The sequence below is a fragment of the Blastomyces gilchristii genome (assembly GCF_000003855.2).
Source record: "Blastomyces gilchristii SLH14081 genomic scaffold supercont1.2, whole genome shotgun sequence".
In the NCBI taxonomy this organism is placed as follows: Eukaryota; Fungi; Ascomycota; class Eurotiomycetes; order Onygenales; family Ajellomycetaceae; genus Blastomyces; species Blastomyces gilchristii.
The window spans coordinates 764,088-775,744 of NW_003101681.1; the positions used below are offsets into that span (position 1 = coordinate 764,088).

The 11,657-nt window shown below is 45.0% G+C and overlaps 4 protein-coding genes across 4 annotated transcripts; 2 read left to right on the forward strand and 2 right to left on the reverse strand.

Annotated features, from left to right (window-relative positions):
• Window positions 1-1,156: 1,156 nt before the first annotated feature.
• BDBG_00923 (uncharacterized protein) lies at window positions 1,157-2,264 on the forward strand (the record flags this gene model as incomplete). Its single annotated transcript, XM_031720112.1, has 3 exons — window positions 1,157-1,304; window positions 1,456-1,884; window positions 1,957-2,264. 3 exons carry the CDS (start codon window positions 1,157-1,159, stop codon window positions 2,262-2,264), a joined length of 885 nt encoding a protein of 294 aa, XP_031576133.1.
• Window positions 2,265-3,543: 1,279 nt separating this feature from the next.
• Window positions 3,544-3,759, reverse strand: BDBG_00924 (uncharacterized protein; the record flags this gene model as incomplete). Its single annotated transcript, XM_031720113.1, has 1 exon — window positions 3,544-3,759. One exon carries the CDS (start codon window positions 3,757-3,759, stop codon window positions 3,544-3,546), a length of 216 nt encoding a protein of 71 aa, XP_031576134.1.
• An 812-nt stretch (window positions 3,760-4,571) lies between these two features.
• On the forward strand, window positions 4,572-11,255 carry BDBG_00925 (4-coumarate-CoA ligase). The gene is made up of 6 exons (XM_002627971.2): window positions 4,572-4,647; window positions 4,711-6,229; window positions 6,327-6,615; window positions 6,676-6,779; window positions 6,853-10,302; window positions 10,370-11,255. The coding sequence occupies exons 2-5, from the start codon at window positions 5,175-5,177 to the stop codon at window positions 7,079-7,081; spliced, it is 1,677 nt and encodes a 558-aa protein (XP_002628017.1). The 5' UTR covers window positions 4,572-4,647; window positions 4,711-5,174; the 3' UTR covers window positions 7,082-10,302; window positions 10,370-11,255.
• Window positions 7,023-8,542, reverse strand: BDBG_16239 (uncharacterized protein). Its single transcript, XM_031724230.1, has 2 exons — window positions 7,965-8,542; window positions 7,023-7,903 (listed from the first exon to the last, which is right to left on the reverse strand). Exons 1-2 carry the CDS (start codon window positions 8,118-8,120, stop codon window positions 7,754-7,756), a joined length of 306 nt encoding a protein of 101 aa, XP_031576135.1. The 5' UTR covers window positions 8,121-8,542; the 3' UTR covers window positions 7,023-7,753.
• Window positions 11,256-11,657: the final 402 nt, after the last annotated feature.

Consider the following 11,657-nt stretch of genomic DNA (forward strand, 5'->3'; position numbering starts at 1 on the left):
CGGAATTTCTTACATTATCTTTAAGACTATATTCTCTTTTCTTTTATCATGATATTATTAAATGATTTCAAAGTATCAGAAGATGTTAAAATACTGTAATTTGTAAACAGTTTTTATATTCTGAACTGGAATTTTTTAATTTTACATATCTGAAATTGATAAATGTATAATAGTTGACTTTATAGATATAGAAAAAACTCTGAGAACTAAAAGTTCTCAGATAGATATCATAGTCTCTGACTGTATACATCTATAATTGAAGAATAATAATAATAATAATAATAATAATAATCTCATACATTTCTTAGCACGAATTCTGCTGAGACTAATTATTAAAAAAACATGTAAAGTAACTATTCATCAGATCTCAGAATGAAATCATGACTTGGAAAAAATAAGAAAGTGATCTCATTTAATTTCATTTAATCTTATTCTTGATATAAAGTCACTATTTTTAGACATTTTAAGGTTTTTTTTAGATTATTTTTAATTTTTTAAAAAGTAATACTTTTTAATAATACTCAAATGAGATTTAAAGTCATTTAAAGTAATAAAAAGAATTTAAATTGAGAAGTGAAAATCATGGTCTCATTTGAAAAATGTGACAAGAGTAGACAGTAAGTCTCACTGAAACAGTATAAGACTACTATCTAATCTTAAAACTGTGTAATGGGATCAATCAAATTGGTAATGGGACCATCAAATATTCTGGTCCTGGTCTCAGACACGGTCACACGGTCAGTCTAATCAGAGATCTTTTGATAGATTCAATCCAGTCTGCGAAGAAGAAGGATATCTCGACATTGATCACAGGTCAATCATTTTGAAGGAGTAGCAGGAGGTTCAGGAGGTTCTGATGGTGAAGGTGCAATAGCAAATAAGTCCATATTGAATCAGAGAATGATAATAATGAGTATAGGAATCGCGTACGTATGGAATAAGAATAATGAATGAGAAGCTTGCTTCTTATATTATATGAGGATATTTAGAGACGCGGCACCCCAGAATGAACGTTAGAATGCCACTAAAATATTAGGGCGGCACTAACGAAAACACCGGGGCATACCTGCGTAATGTTCAGGTCAGGGGGTGCCGGGAAAATTCTGTTTTCACAAGCAATACGTCCGCCACAATATGAGCCTAGTATCCGATTCCGATGGGCCCAAGAACATCTAGCTCCCACAGTAGAAAGCGTCGTGCGGGTTCTCCTCCGTCATCAACTTCCAGGGACACGAAGACAATCTCGAAAACTTCAAGCACCTCGGCCTACAGTCGGAATTTTCAGCAAAATCTAATCGACCACGGTGTTTATCCGGACGGATATGGATATCCTGATGGCCAAATCCCTTCAACACCAAAAAATATGAAGGAGATAATTGAACGATTAGCTGAACCCTGGCCCTCGCAGATACACATGCATCTAATGATCTAAAGAGAAGTCCATCACAACCTCAGTGATTCCAATTCTTGATGGTGATATCAGTGACCCGAAATGTGTTGGAGGGGACTACTCATTTAGAAATCTTACTTCTTTAACTGATGGAACACTGGCTGCTGCTAAACCAGATCACTTCTATGGTGCATGTCCTGAGCAGCTGAACCATCAAATCCGTGTAGATCTTAGCCATCATATTGTCCCGGATGATCTCCCAATGGCACCAAACTTCGTTTTCGAGGCAAAAGGCCCTGATGGATCTCTTGCTGTAGCCACACGGCAGGCATGTTATGATGGCGCACTGGGTGCCCGCGGGATGCATGCTCTACAATCCTACCAGCAAGGTGAACCGACCTATGATAACAATGCTTACACTCTTACGTCGACTTATCATGGCGGTCAACTAAAGCTATACACCACTCATGTTAGCAAGTCAGACAATCCAGATAGTCATCCTGAATATTTTATGACACAGCTCCGATCATTTGCACTCACTCATACTTCTGAGGCCTTTTAACAAGGAGCTTCAGCGTACCGAAATGGCCGAGATTGGGCAAAAGAAACAAGGGATGAACTTACTAGAGTGGTGAATACAAGGTTCTCCGAGGCTCGGTCTCCGCATTCATCTATATTCCAACACCGGACGACTTCCGATTTAACACCCATCCTGGATGATTCTGATGGGTCAACTGAGCGTGATGAATATCAAAATGCCCAATGGACCTTTGCGGCTCCAGTTGAAGAAGAAGAAGTGCCTCGAGGAAATCCCAAAACGCCGAAGATCCGTGCCAGCGAGTCCCTTGGTACGGCCGGTCATGCGGCCAGCTAAGCAACCGATAAGGCCTCCACACTTCCGAACTGAAGACGTGCACATGAATATGGTTCTACATCGATGCTAAAAATCGTGCTGTGAATTATTAACCGTGCTGTGAATCATTATACCCACTTTTTGTGCAATTCATTTAGCTAGTTTCCGTTTGAAATTATTAATGGTTTCTTGATTCTTCGATCCCAGGGACTCTGTAGCATTGAACTGATGTCCACAAGTTGGTTCCACAAAAGACGTTTGGTCCAAACGGGATGGGGCGGGGAAGAGGCAGTAGTTAATGCCAAGACAAGGGCAACTTCGCTGGGAGCTAGTTGTTTTATCCCTTTGAGTATTACGCATAAATACTTCGCACCGCCCTACCACCAGCCTCGTCACGGTGATAACTGAGTGTAGGGTGTCCTGCGATGGAACAGTCTCCGCAGCTATAACGAGGATCATTTCGGCCCATCCCGTTCGTTAATTGGTCCAGAGGAATCCAACGCGCGTGCGAACCTTGGTAAATCTTTTTTCATAACGTGCTCCGATCAAACAATCCTGGGGCCAAGGCAACTCCGTCCACACGCAGCCGGCATGTTACTGAAAATATAAGTCGATAACGGAAATTCTGCCAACTGACCCTGTGACTCAAAAAAAAATGGAAGAGAAAGAAAATGGAGACAGGACATTTAAGCGCCGTGGTTCATCATACCCCAAACTCTCTTAATCTGAACATGTCCCTCAAAATACCCCGCCCTTTGATGACCTTTTGTTATTAAGTCCTTTTTTATATATAGGAAAACTGCTCATGCACATACTCTCCTGAATATTTCCTAATAGATATCAAGTGTCAATTCCTCGAAAGAGTGCACCGTTGCGGTCACTTACCACAAGTCCCTAAGCAATCCTTGCGGCGAAGCTAGGGCAAAGGAAGAGGTGTGCACTGTAGGAAACTCAGCCCACGCTGTCACCACCGGCGCGGCTGGCTGTGGTCTTCAAGGATGTTGATGGCAAGGCTCCTCCTATGCGCGAAGGACCAGGTCGGTGGTAGCCCATCTCGGCTAATAATAATTAGGGACACTTCCCCCTAGCTAAAACTTCCGCTAGGTGGCTGGAGCGACGGCGGGTTCGATGAGACGGATGTTGCCTGGAGCGAATATTGACTGATAACGAGTTTATCGTCAACCTGACGCTCATCCGAACTAAGGTTGTCGGTCGCGATCTCTTCACATTATATACTGTTTCCGGTCTGTTTCGTGCGAACCAACGTGGCGGTCGAGGAAACCTGTTTTCCGGTGTCAAATTAGCCTCCGTTGAGTACGTTGAGTTTTGAAATGATGCAAGGTAGACCCGGTCGCAATTCAGGATCTTTTGTTGTCGCAGCCGCTGCAACACTTTTCATCAACTTCTTCTCTCGATAGTGGTTATTAAGCCCCACCATTGCCGATAGTAGTTGACCGTAAGCCCAGATATCATTTCTCTGGCGCATTTCAAGTGGCGAAGTGGGAGGATCCGACATATCTTGTATTTCTGGCGCCAGCCATTCATGGGCGACCACTTATATCAATTAGAATGGCATTCCCCTCGCTATCGATCACCACGTTGAATGTTTTCAAATCCATGTGCGTATTATTATTGCTGAGATGTATCTGGTTGAGGGCTTCAGCAATCTGTAGCGCCCACCTCCGCCATGGGTGATTGCTTCTATGTGTCTTCTTCAGTATCCCCTCCAATGCCCCGCCCGAATGGTAATCCAACAGGATGTGTCGAATATGGATTACTTGAGATAACGACGGCAACTAGCTGCACAATGCTTGGTATACCGCGAAAGAGCCTAAGATTCTGTACTTCTCGCTGAAGAACCACACTATCCCATGGGGTAGAAAGGCCTATCGATCTCTTTGTAGAGAAACCTTCAAACTCTAGGCGTCTCTGGGGTTTTTTTTCTTCTTTCCATCTAGAGAATACTTTGACGTGCCATTTGTTGTGGCCCAAACGAACAATAATGGCGTTCAGCGAGAGGGCCGGGAACCTCCAATGCAACGGTAAGACTCGTCTTCCTGGTACGTCCGCGGGACAAGTTTGACGCTACATAACTCCATCAGTATAAGCACTTCAAATTGCTCGTCCAGGTATAAATGTTGGCAATTTAAGAATAGCATTTTTTCAGCCCCGGTCTTGCAATCCTTGCAATCAACTAGCTTTAACACTGAATCCTATAACTAGAGCTTGGAAGCTTACGTAACGTATCCTTTGTTTTCTCGGTCGCCCATATCATATCATATATTAAAAATAATATAAATATCTTTCTATATATATTTATTTTATCATTTTTATAGTGTGTATTATAAGATGTTACGGAGTATATACTCCGTAGAGGAGATTCAACTGACCCATTTTGTGCCAAGTAAGGACCTCGGTCAGCTCACTAGTGCTGATGTTGCTATGTACAGTAACTTACATAACATAGCACGGGGGCGTTGGAGGTCCTACACAAGCCCTAATCCATCCGTATATTGGCCTAATAGGGCATCCGGCCGACAAGATCCATGGATATAATTACACAACCAACCACCTCCTCCGACATTTTTTAGCGGGAGTGGGGGTATCTAGGCAAATTTCCCATATATCTCATCATTGACCTCGGCATTGAAAGCTCCCTATACTCAGTCCAACCCTGATCCGGTAGTTAGCCGGTTGCGATGGATCCGCTGAATATTTCCCAAGCAAGCAGGCTTAGGACCATTGTACGGATGACAGCTGCGAAGAATCCAGAGTCTACTCAGCTTATAAGAGTAGCATAACTCGTTCAAAGCCAATCCAGAAAGTACGTCTTCTATGACTAGATCTTTCTGATTCCTGCAGCAATCCTCTCTATTGCAATCTTTTTCCTATACCAAGTTATAACTTCAATTTTGTTATTTATCCAGCATCATGGTGATGAAGTCCCGCTGGTCCATTGAAATCCCAAACACATCGTTGCTGACGGTGGTATTCAAATCCCCCACGTATCCTCTATCCAAGACGAAGAGGTGTTTTTCGGATGCTGCCCGGCCAGATACTCACTTTTTTACCGTCCATGAGTACCGTCTGTGGTGCCAGCGCTTCGCTGCTGGGCTTCAAAAGGCGGGCCTGAAGACAGGAGATCGTGTACTCCTATTCTCCAGCAATGATTTATTTTACCCGGTGGCCTTCATGGGCATCGTCATGGCAGGTGGGATCTTCACGGGAGCAAACCCAACTTATACACCCAGAGAATTGGCGTATCAGTTGAAGGATTCCGGGGCGACATATATGCTATGTGCAGATGGGAGTTTAGACACGGGGATTGCTGCAGCCGAATTGATTGGCATGGGCAAAAACAGGATATTCGTGTTCGATAGCGCGTTGTTTGATGGGAAGGGAGAAGGGCGCAAGGGCTGTCGATATTGGGGAGACCTCATCGTCTCACCGGCGGAGGGAAGCAGCTTCTCTTGGGACACGCTATTAACACCCGAAGAAGTGGATCGAACCCTTGCCCTCAATTACAGCTCTGGGACTTCTGGGGCCCCGAAGGGAGTACAGGTAACGCATAGGAATTACGTCGCAAATCTGCTCCAATTTGACTATTCAGCGTACTTGCGGAGCGATTGGGAAGAGAGGGATAGATCTACCCGTTGGCTATGTTTTCTTCCCATGTACCATGCCATGGCGCAAAACATATTCATCGCATCGTCACTGTCGCGAGGAATACCCGTTTACATCATGGCGAGGTTTGACTTCGTTCAGATGTTGGAAGCGGTACAGAAGCTCCGGATTACGAGTCTGACAGTCGTACCGCCGATCGCTGTCGCCCTTGCGAAGCATCCACTGGTCAAGAAATATGACCTGAGCAGCGTCTTGGCTGTCTCAAGCGGAGCGGCCCCGTTATCCAGAGAAATCTCAGAGGAAGTCGAAGCTTTGTTTCCAGCAGGGAAGCTGTATGTCAGACAGGGATGGGGCATGACGGAGTATGGCTAGCCCCTGTCCGCGCTTATTCTTTAATTTTTTTTGGAACCTAGCTAATGTGCCCGTGCTTTTTCTTTTTCTTTTTCCTTTTTTCGACAGGACTACGTTGTCAATGCTGGGATGGGACCCCAACGATCTGGGAACTAGCGCATCTGTTGGTGAATTAAATGCGAATTGCGAAGCAAAGATTATGGCCGACGACGGAGTGACAGAGCTTGCGCGGAACCAGCGAGGCGAAATCTGGGTCAGAGGCCCTAATGTAATGAAGGGCTACTGGAACAAACCCGAGGCCACCAAGGAGACATTAACAGAAGACAGGTGGTTGAAAACAGGTGACATCGGATACGTGGATGACACAGGAAAGTTCTATATCGTTGATCGAATGAAAGTATGTGAACCGCTGTCAAAATTGTCTATCGCAGGAATCATGCTCTAACATGATGCTTAGGAACTTATCAAGGTGAAAGGCAACCAGGTTGCGCCGGCAGAGCTAGAAGGGCTCCTTCTTGAACATCCCGCGATCGCGGATGCCGCCGTGATAGGAGTAACAAAGTAGGTTCTTTTAGCTTCCAGGTTCAGTATGCGTGAATGTACAGTACCAGCTAATGAGTATCCTTCGATAAAGAAACAACGAAGAGTACCCCCGTGCCTACGTCACCCTCAAACCAGGGCAAACCGCTACTACTGAGGATATCACCGGCTTTGTCAAACAGAGAGTGTCGCCCACAAAGAGGATCACCGGAGGAGTTGTGTTCACCAACCATATACCGAAAAATCCGTCCGGAAAGATCCTAAGAAGAGTACTTCGGGATCAAGCACAACAGGAAATCCGCCAAGAGAGCGCAAAGTTATAGTCATTGTTCTTAGAAAACCTTACGAGGTTCATTTCAGTGGAGTCTTTGTTAGTTTGAACAATTCTATTGGTAACGTTAAAGGCTATAATAGGTTGTTGGTTAAAGTGAAGTAATTTAATATGTCTAGAGTGCCATAATGTATATGAAGTTGGCGAAACGCAAATATATGAAAACGCTATGGTAGCTGGATATAGCTCAAACATGACCGCTGAATATCAGCAAAATTAGCTTGAAAAACAAATAAACTACAGAGTCAGGCTCATATCGTGAACAGCCAAGCAGGCCTTGCCGTTCGTTGATATCCATCCATTCAAAGGGATATCATGTGATATAAAAAGAGGCTGGCTGGAGTGTTATGAAACAACCTGGCAAGAATTGCTCCAAATCTACCTCTTGATTCTCGCAGCGGAACATTGCCCCATTCCGTTGCACGATGGAATATTAGATGGCATTTTGTTATCCAGTGCCGTCCCCCAGACTTCCTACCCTGAGCCTCCAAAGGCCTAGGATAATCGTTCTCCACCCTGGCAACCGAAGGTTGAAGTCAGGTTCAACAGGATATCTGGGGTGCAAGATCGAGAGAATCACTAATCGAAGGACTTGAGTATTCATCGAACACTGAAGAAGAAGAAACAAGCTGGCATCCAATCATCGCAATATCATATACAACGCCTATATTCTTGCTTCCTCCGCCAGTGCAACAGCGTCAAATAAACCCTTTCTTCCAACGCAAATACTGTGGCCTGGTGTTTGTCTTCTCTGATCTAACCTTGGTAGGATGTACTCCGTACCACGGACCGCAACGAAAAGCATGTTCCTGAACTGGTTAACTCAATGGTTAGCCCGACGGACCCAAATGTTGTGACTTTGCGGTCGAGTAAACCTTCTTCACATTCGACCAGACCCCCGGGCAGGGAGGATTCGAGGGATAGGCACCAAGATACCACTGTCTGCAACGCATACACTTGAATCTCGCTCTTTTGGTACATCCAGCTACAGCCTTTATGACCATCGATAAATTTTTTGAATGACCTGGCATTTTCGATGAGCAGGAAGGACTACAGTATACGGTATCTCATTCGAGGGGGGGCTAGGTCTGTTGAAGCCCCGGCGGGCATTTGCAATGTCATCAGCAGAGCGTGCTTCCGCGCCCGCGTGTGGGATCTGAATATTTATTTCCGTTGGAACGAGCAACACGCATACCACTCGAGGAATACAGAATCTCCTCTCTGTTGCCAGCAAAATTTCCCCAGCGGCGCTCATTGCAGTCCGAAGTTTCCGGCGGCGATCATGTAGCTGCTATTTCAAGCGTACGCTGCATCCGTCTTCTTCACGGTTATTGTGTTAGCGGCGCAAACTATTGTGGCGACCCTGGATTCTAGATCCTTTGAGCCAGGTCGTCGAAAACGAGATGAACGGCTTTGTCGATGTTCATAGGATATATGTGTTCCGCATCTTGAGACATCGAATGAGCTGCCATTTGAGAGGATTGAGTGATATTTCCTGACTAGGATAGTGGAATTTCAACTTGGTGAGGGCAAAGATTGTGGATGTTAGAGCTGAGCTCTAGTTGCCTTAGTTCCCACAAGTCCTATCATTCTTGTCATTTTGGTTAAATCTTGGGCATCGCCCTGCGCAGTGATGCAGTTTCTTTTATGATCGAGGCTGATTGGAGGGATGGCTCGTTCTCATGAAGAATACGGAGCAGGTGTCTCTGTTCTTGTTTGAAGTGCCACTCGCGTATCCATCGCCTATTTGTGGTTTGCCCCTTTCTATTCTTTAGTTCTCCATTGCTTTATTTATTTTATTTTATTTTTGCTTTTTCTCCATCCCCCATCGTCCCTATCGGCCCGGCCGCCCCTGTCGCCACATATCGAGGACCTTCGGTCTTCTATTTTTATTGATTTGGATAGTCTGTACAGATAGGTCGACGGGGTGGATTGAATGATCCCACTACCAAACTCTATCACTCTCTCAAAAAACCCACTCTCTCGACGGCCCAGCATCCACATCCAATCGATTAAATGAACCGTTACCCAGTGATTTCCAAGCTCTGGAAAAGGCCATCAGTTCATGGAGGTGAACAGCAAAATGGGAACTACAAATGATGGCGATACCTCCGGAGAGTAGAACGTGCATGATGTTTCTTCTGCGTGTTCGTATCATCACAAGACCCTAAAGAGCTGATTGACTGAAAATAGGCGAAAAGAATCTACTCAATTTTGGGCCTTCTGTTTCCTCCACGTTTTATTCGTTCCTCTCCTTTTACACAACTATCCATTTAGAAGAGTAATTACGTCGTTCTAGGGGTCAGTGTGGTGATGTGTCAAATCCGTATATCGCCTCCTGCCGACATCATTCATTTCTGTGTTAAACATTCGATTGCGCGAAAGTCCAGTAATATGGTGATCCATAAAGGGGGAAAGGGGAAAATATCCAGTTGGATATCTCGGATTTTTGGTTGGGGGGGGCAGGTGTGAGTTCGTTGAGCTAGGTAAAGTAAGTATGCAAAGCACCAGAGACAGAGAAACTTCAACCATTTGGATAGAATTCTGGACAGTTCGTGTCATTTATCATAGACACAAATCCCGAATATCACTGACCAGCCTATCTAATCTACCAATTCACTAAAAATTCCATCTTTCGTGGGACATAAGGAAAACATGTTGCCTGCCATGATGGCTGTGGCGTCGTTGACGTCAAGCCCTTTTTGCTCATTCGTTCCTTGCATCGGCGAGGTTGGGCTGACAGCCAGTGAAAATAAATTCTCGTTCTTGAAGAAACCCGAGTTGCATGCTTCCTACGCCCAATAAGTTTTTAAAAACTCCCACCTTAGTCTCCACTCACGCGGCCCCCAACTCGCGATGAAAAACCTCTCCATCATATTTTTAAATAATCGCCGCTCCGTCGCCTTAAGTGCAAGTAATGTGTAAAAGCGTGGCGGTTGACATGAGCAGGGGTTCTAGCATCAGCGCTCGCCATCGCCAGGTGAAGGCAAAGAATGGGAATTGAGAAGCATTGCATCAGCAACGGAATAAGCATGCTCACACAACATCGAAATACTAAATCGTCTATACCGGATCGCAAAAAAGAAACGGCAAACTGGGTGTGCTAGTCTAGGATGCATGCCATCTTTGTTTGTACCCTCTCTCCCACAAATTTGCCAGTTCTGCTAACTTCAGCCAGGAGTGAGATGGAGAGTTTACTCAAGGAGAGCACAAGTGGGTGATTAACATTGATATTCTCCTGCTATTTGCGGTATAATTGTCTCTAACTTTGTTCCTACAGGTATCGGACGAATCGAGGCTATCTGTAGATATGTCCGTCCGGATGGCGCACCTCTCCCAAAATGGCCAGGCTAGTGTGTGTGAAAGACTTTAGATATTGCATGGCAAACATGTAGCTACAGTCCGTCAAAATAAACGTGGCCAAATCAACAGGGAGCGATTCGGGGGCGTGGCAAAGTGACGCGACACTTTTACATCTAAGGTAGCGAACGGATTGAGGTCTCAGTCAGGCGCTGGAAGACAATCGATTTATTGTATTGTTCGCCATGGTTTCGTCTTCCGTGGCATCTGGGTGTGTCACTTGTACACTCCTGGAATGTAAGGGCAGTTGAAGGAGGGCGAATTCTCTGCTATTTCCAATCCCCTACAGTCTGATTTGGGATCTGGAAACTATCGACCTGGTAGGAGGACCTGCAAACGTCACTTTGATCCTCTTTCAAAAGCTCATTGGATGGCAATGCAATGATTACTTGGCTCCCAAATATGTCCTAACATTAGTCATAGGCGAAAGGTTTATGCGCCATCATCTTCATATTCACGGAGATAACTGAGGGCAGAGGCATCGTCACCTGCGCTGGGGCTGCGTGCTAGTAGCGTCTGCCTTGAAGATCGCATAGCAAAGAAAAAGCCGGCATTTTTCTCCACTTCTAAGCTGCTGAATTCCACCACAATATAAAGACAGCAATAGTACAATAACTAACGAATATATACAGCCATATATGAAGTCATGGTTGCTGTTGCTGTGTTATTGACAATAATAATCAAGCTCAAGTTCAACGAAGGCTCGCACTTCTATTAGAATATGTTTGGAAGTATATTTCGATCTTCATCTTAAGACGCAAGTCAACCGGTTTGAGACGTGAAATTTGACCGGAACTACAGCTGACGGCGAAGCTGTGCTCCTCATGTGAAAAATGCGCAAGCCGGTCAGCTTCCATCGTACCTTAGTGAAGTCATTTAATTTGGGTTATGTGACCGTTCGTAGGCTCACCGAATATCTCTTACAGATTGTGCCGGAGTACGGAGTATGCGCTAAATATAGAGATGTAAACAAAGGACGAAATTTTTGATATGGGAATGGAACGACAACTCCGAACGCCTAATTGTGCCAACAGAGGGCTGGATTACCAGGTTCGACCCCGAAAACTCGGTCGATGGCTGTGATGGCGATGGTTAGGGTTTTCACGCGTCTCTAAGATCGACCATTCGGAAAAGTTTATCGGTAGGTGTACTCCGTACTCCGTACATTGGTTCAAAATAAAGAATTCTGTGAGTTGTAAAAAGCAGTT

Excerpts from the sequence above, each read along its gene's own strand:
- BDBG_16239 (XM_031724230.1), bottom strand. The coding sequence starts at position 8,120 with ATGCCAGGTCATTCAAAAAATTTATCGATGGTCATAAAGGCTGTAGCT. Across the intron at positions 7,904-7,964 it reads TCTGGTCGAATGTGAAGAAG|TTCAGGAACATGCTTTTCGT; the intron begins GTTTACTCGACC and ends TGAGTTAACCAG.
- BDBG_00925 (XM_002627971.2), top strand. The coding sequence starts at position 5,175 with ATGGTGATGAAGTCCCGCTGGTCCATTGAAATCCCAAACACATCGTTG. Across the intron at positions 6,230-6,326 it reads CAGGGATGGGGCATGACGGA|GACTACGTTGTCAATGCTGG; the intron begins GTATGGCTAGCC and ends TTTTTTCGACAG. Across the intron at positions 6,780-6,852 it reads GCCGTGATAGGAGTAACAAA|AAACAACGAAGAGTACCCCC; the intron begins GTAGGTTCTTTT and ends CCTTCGATAAAG.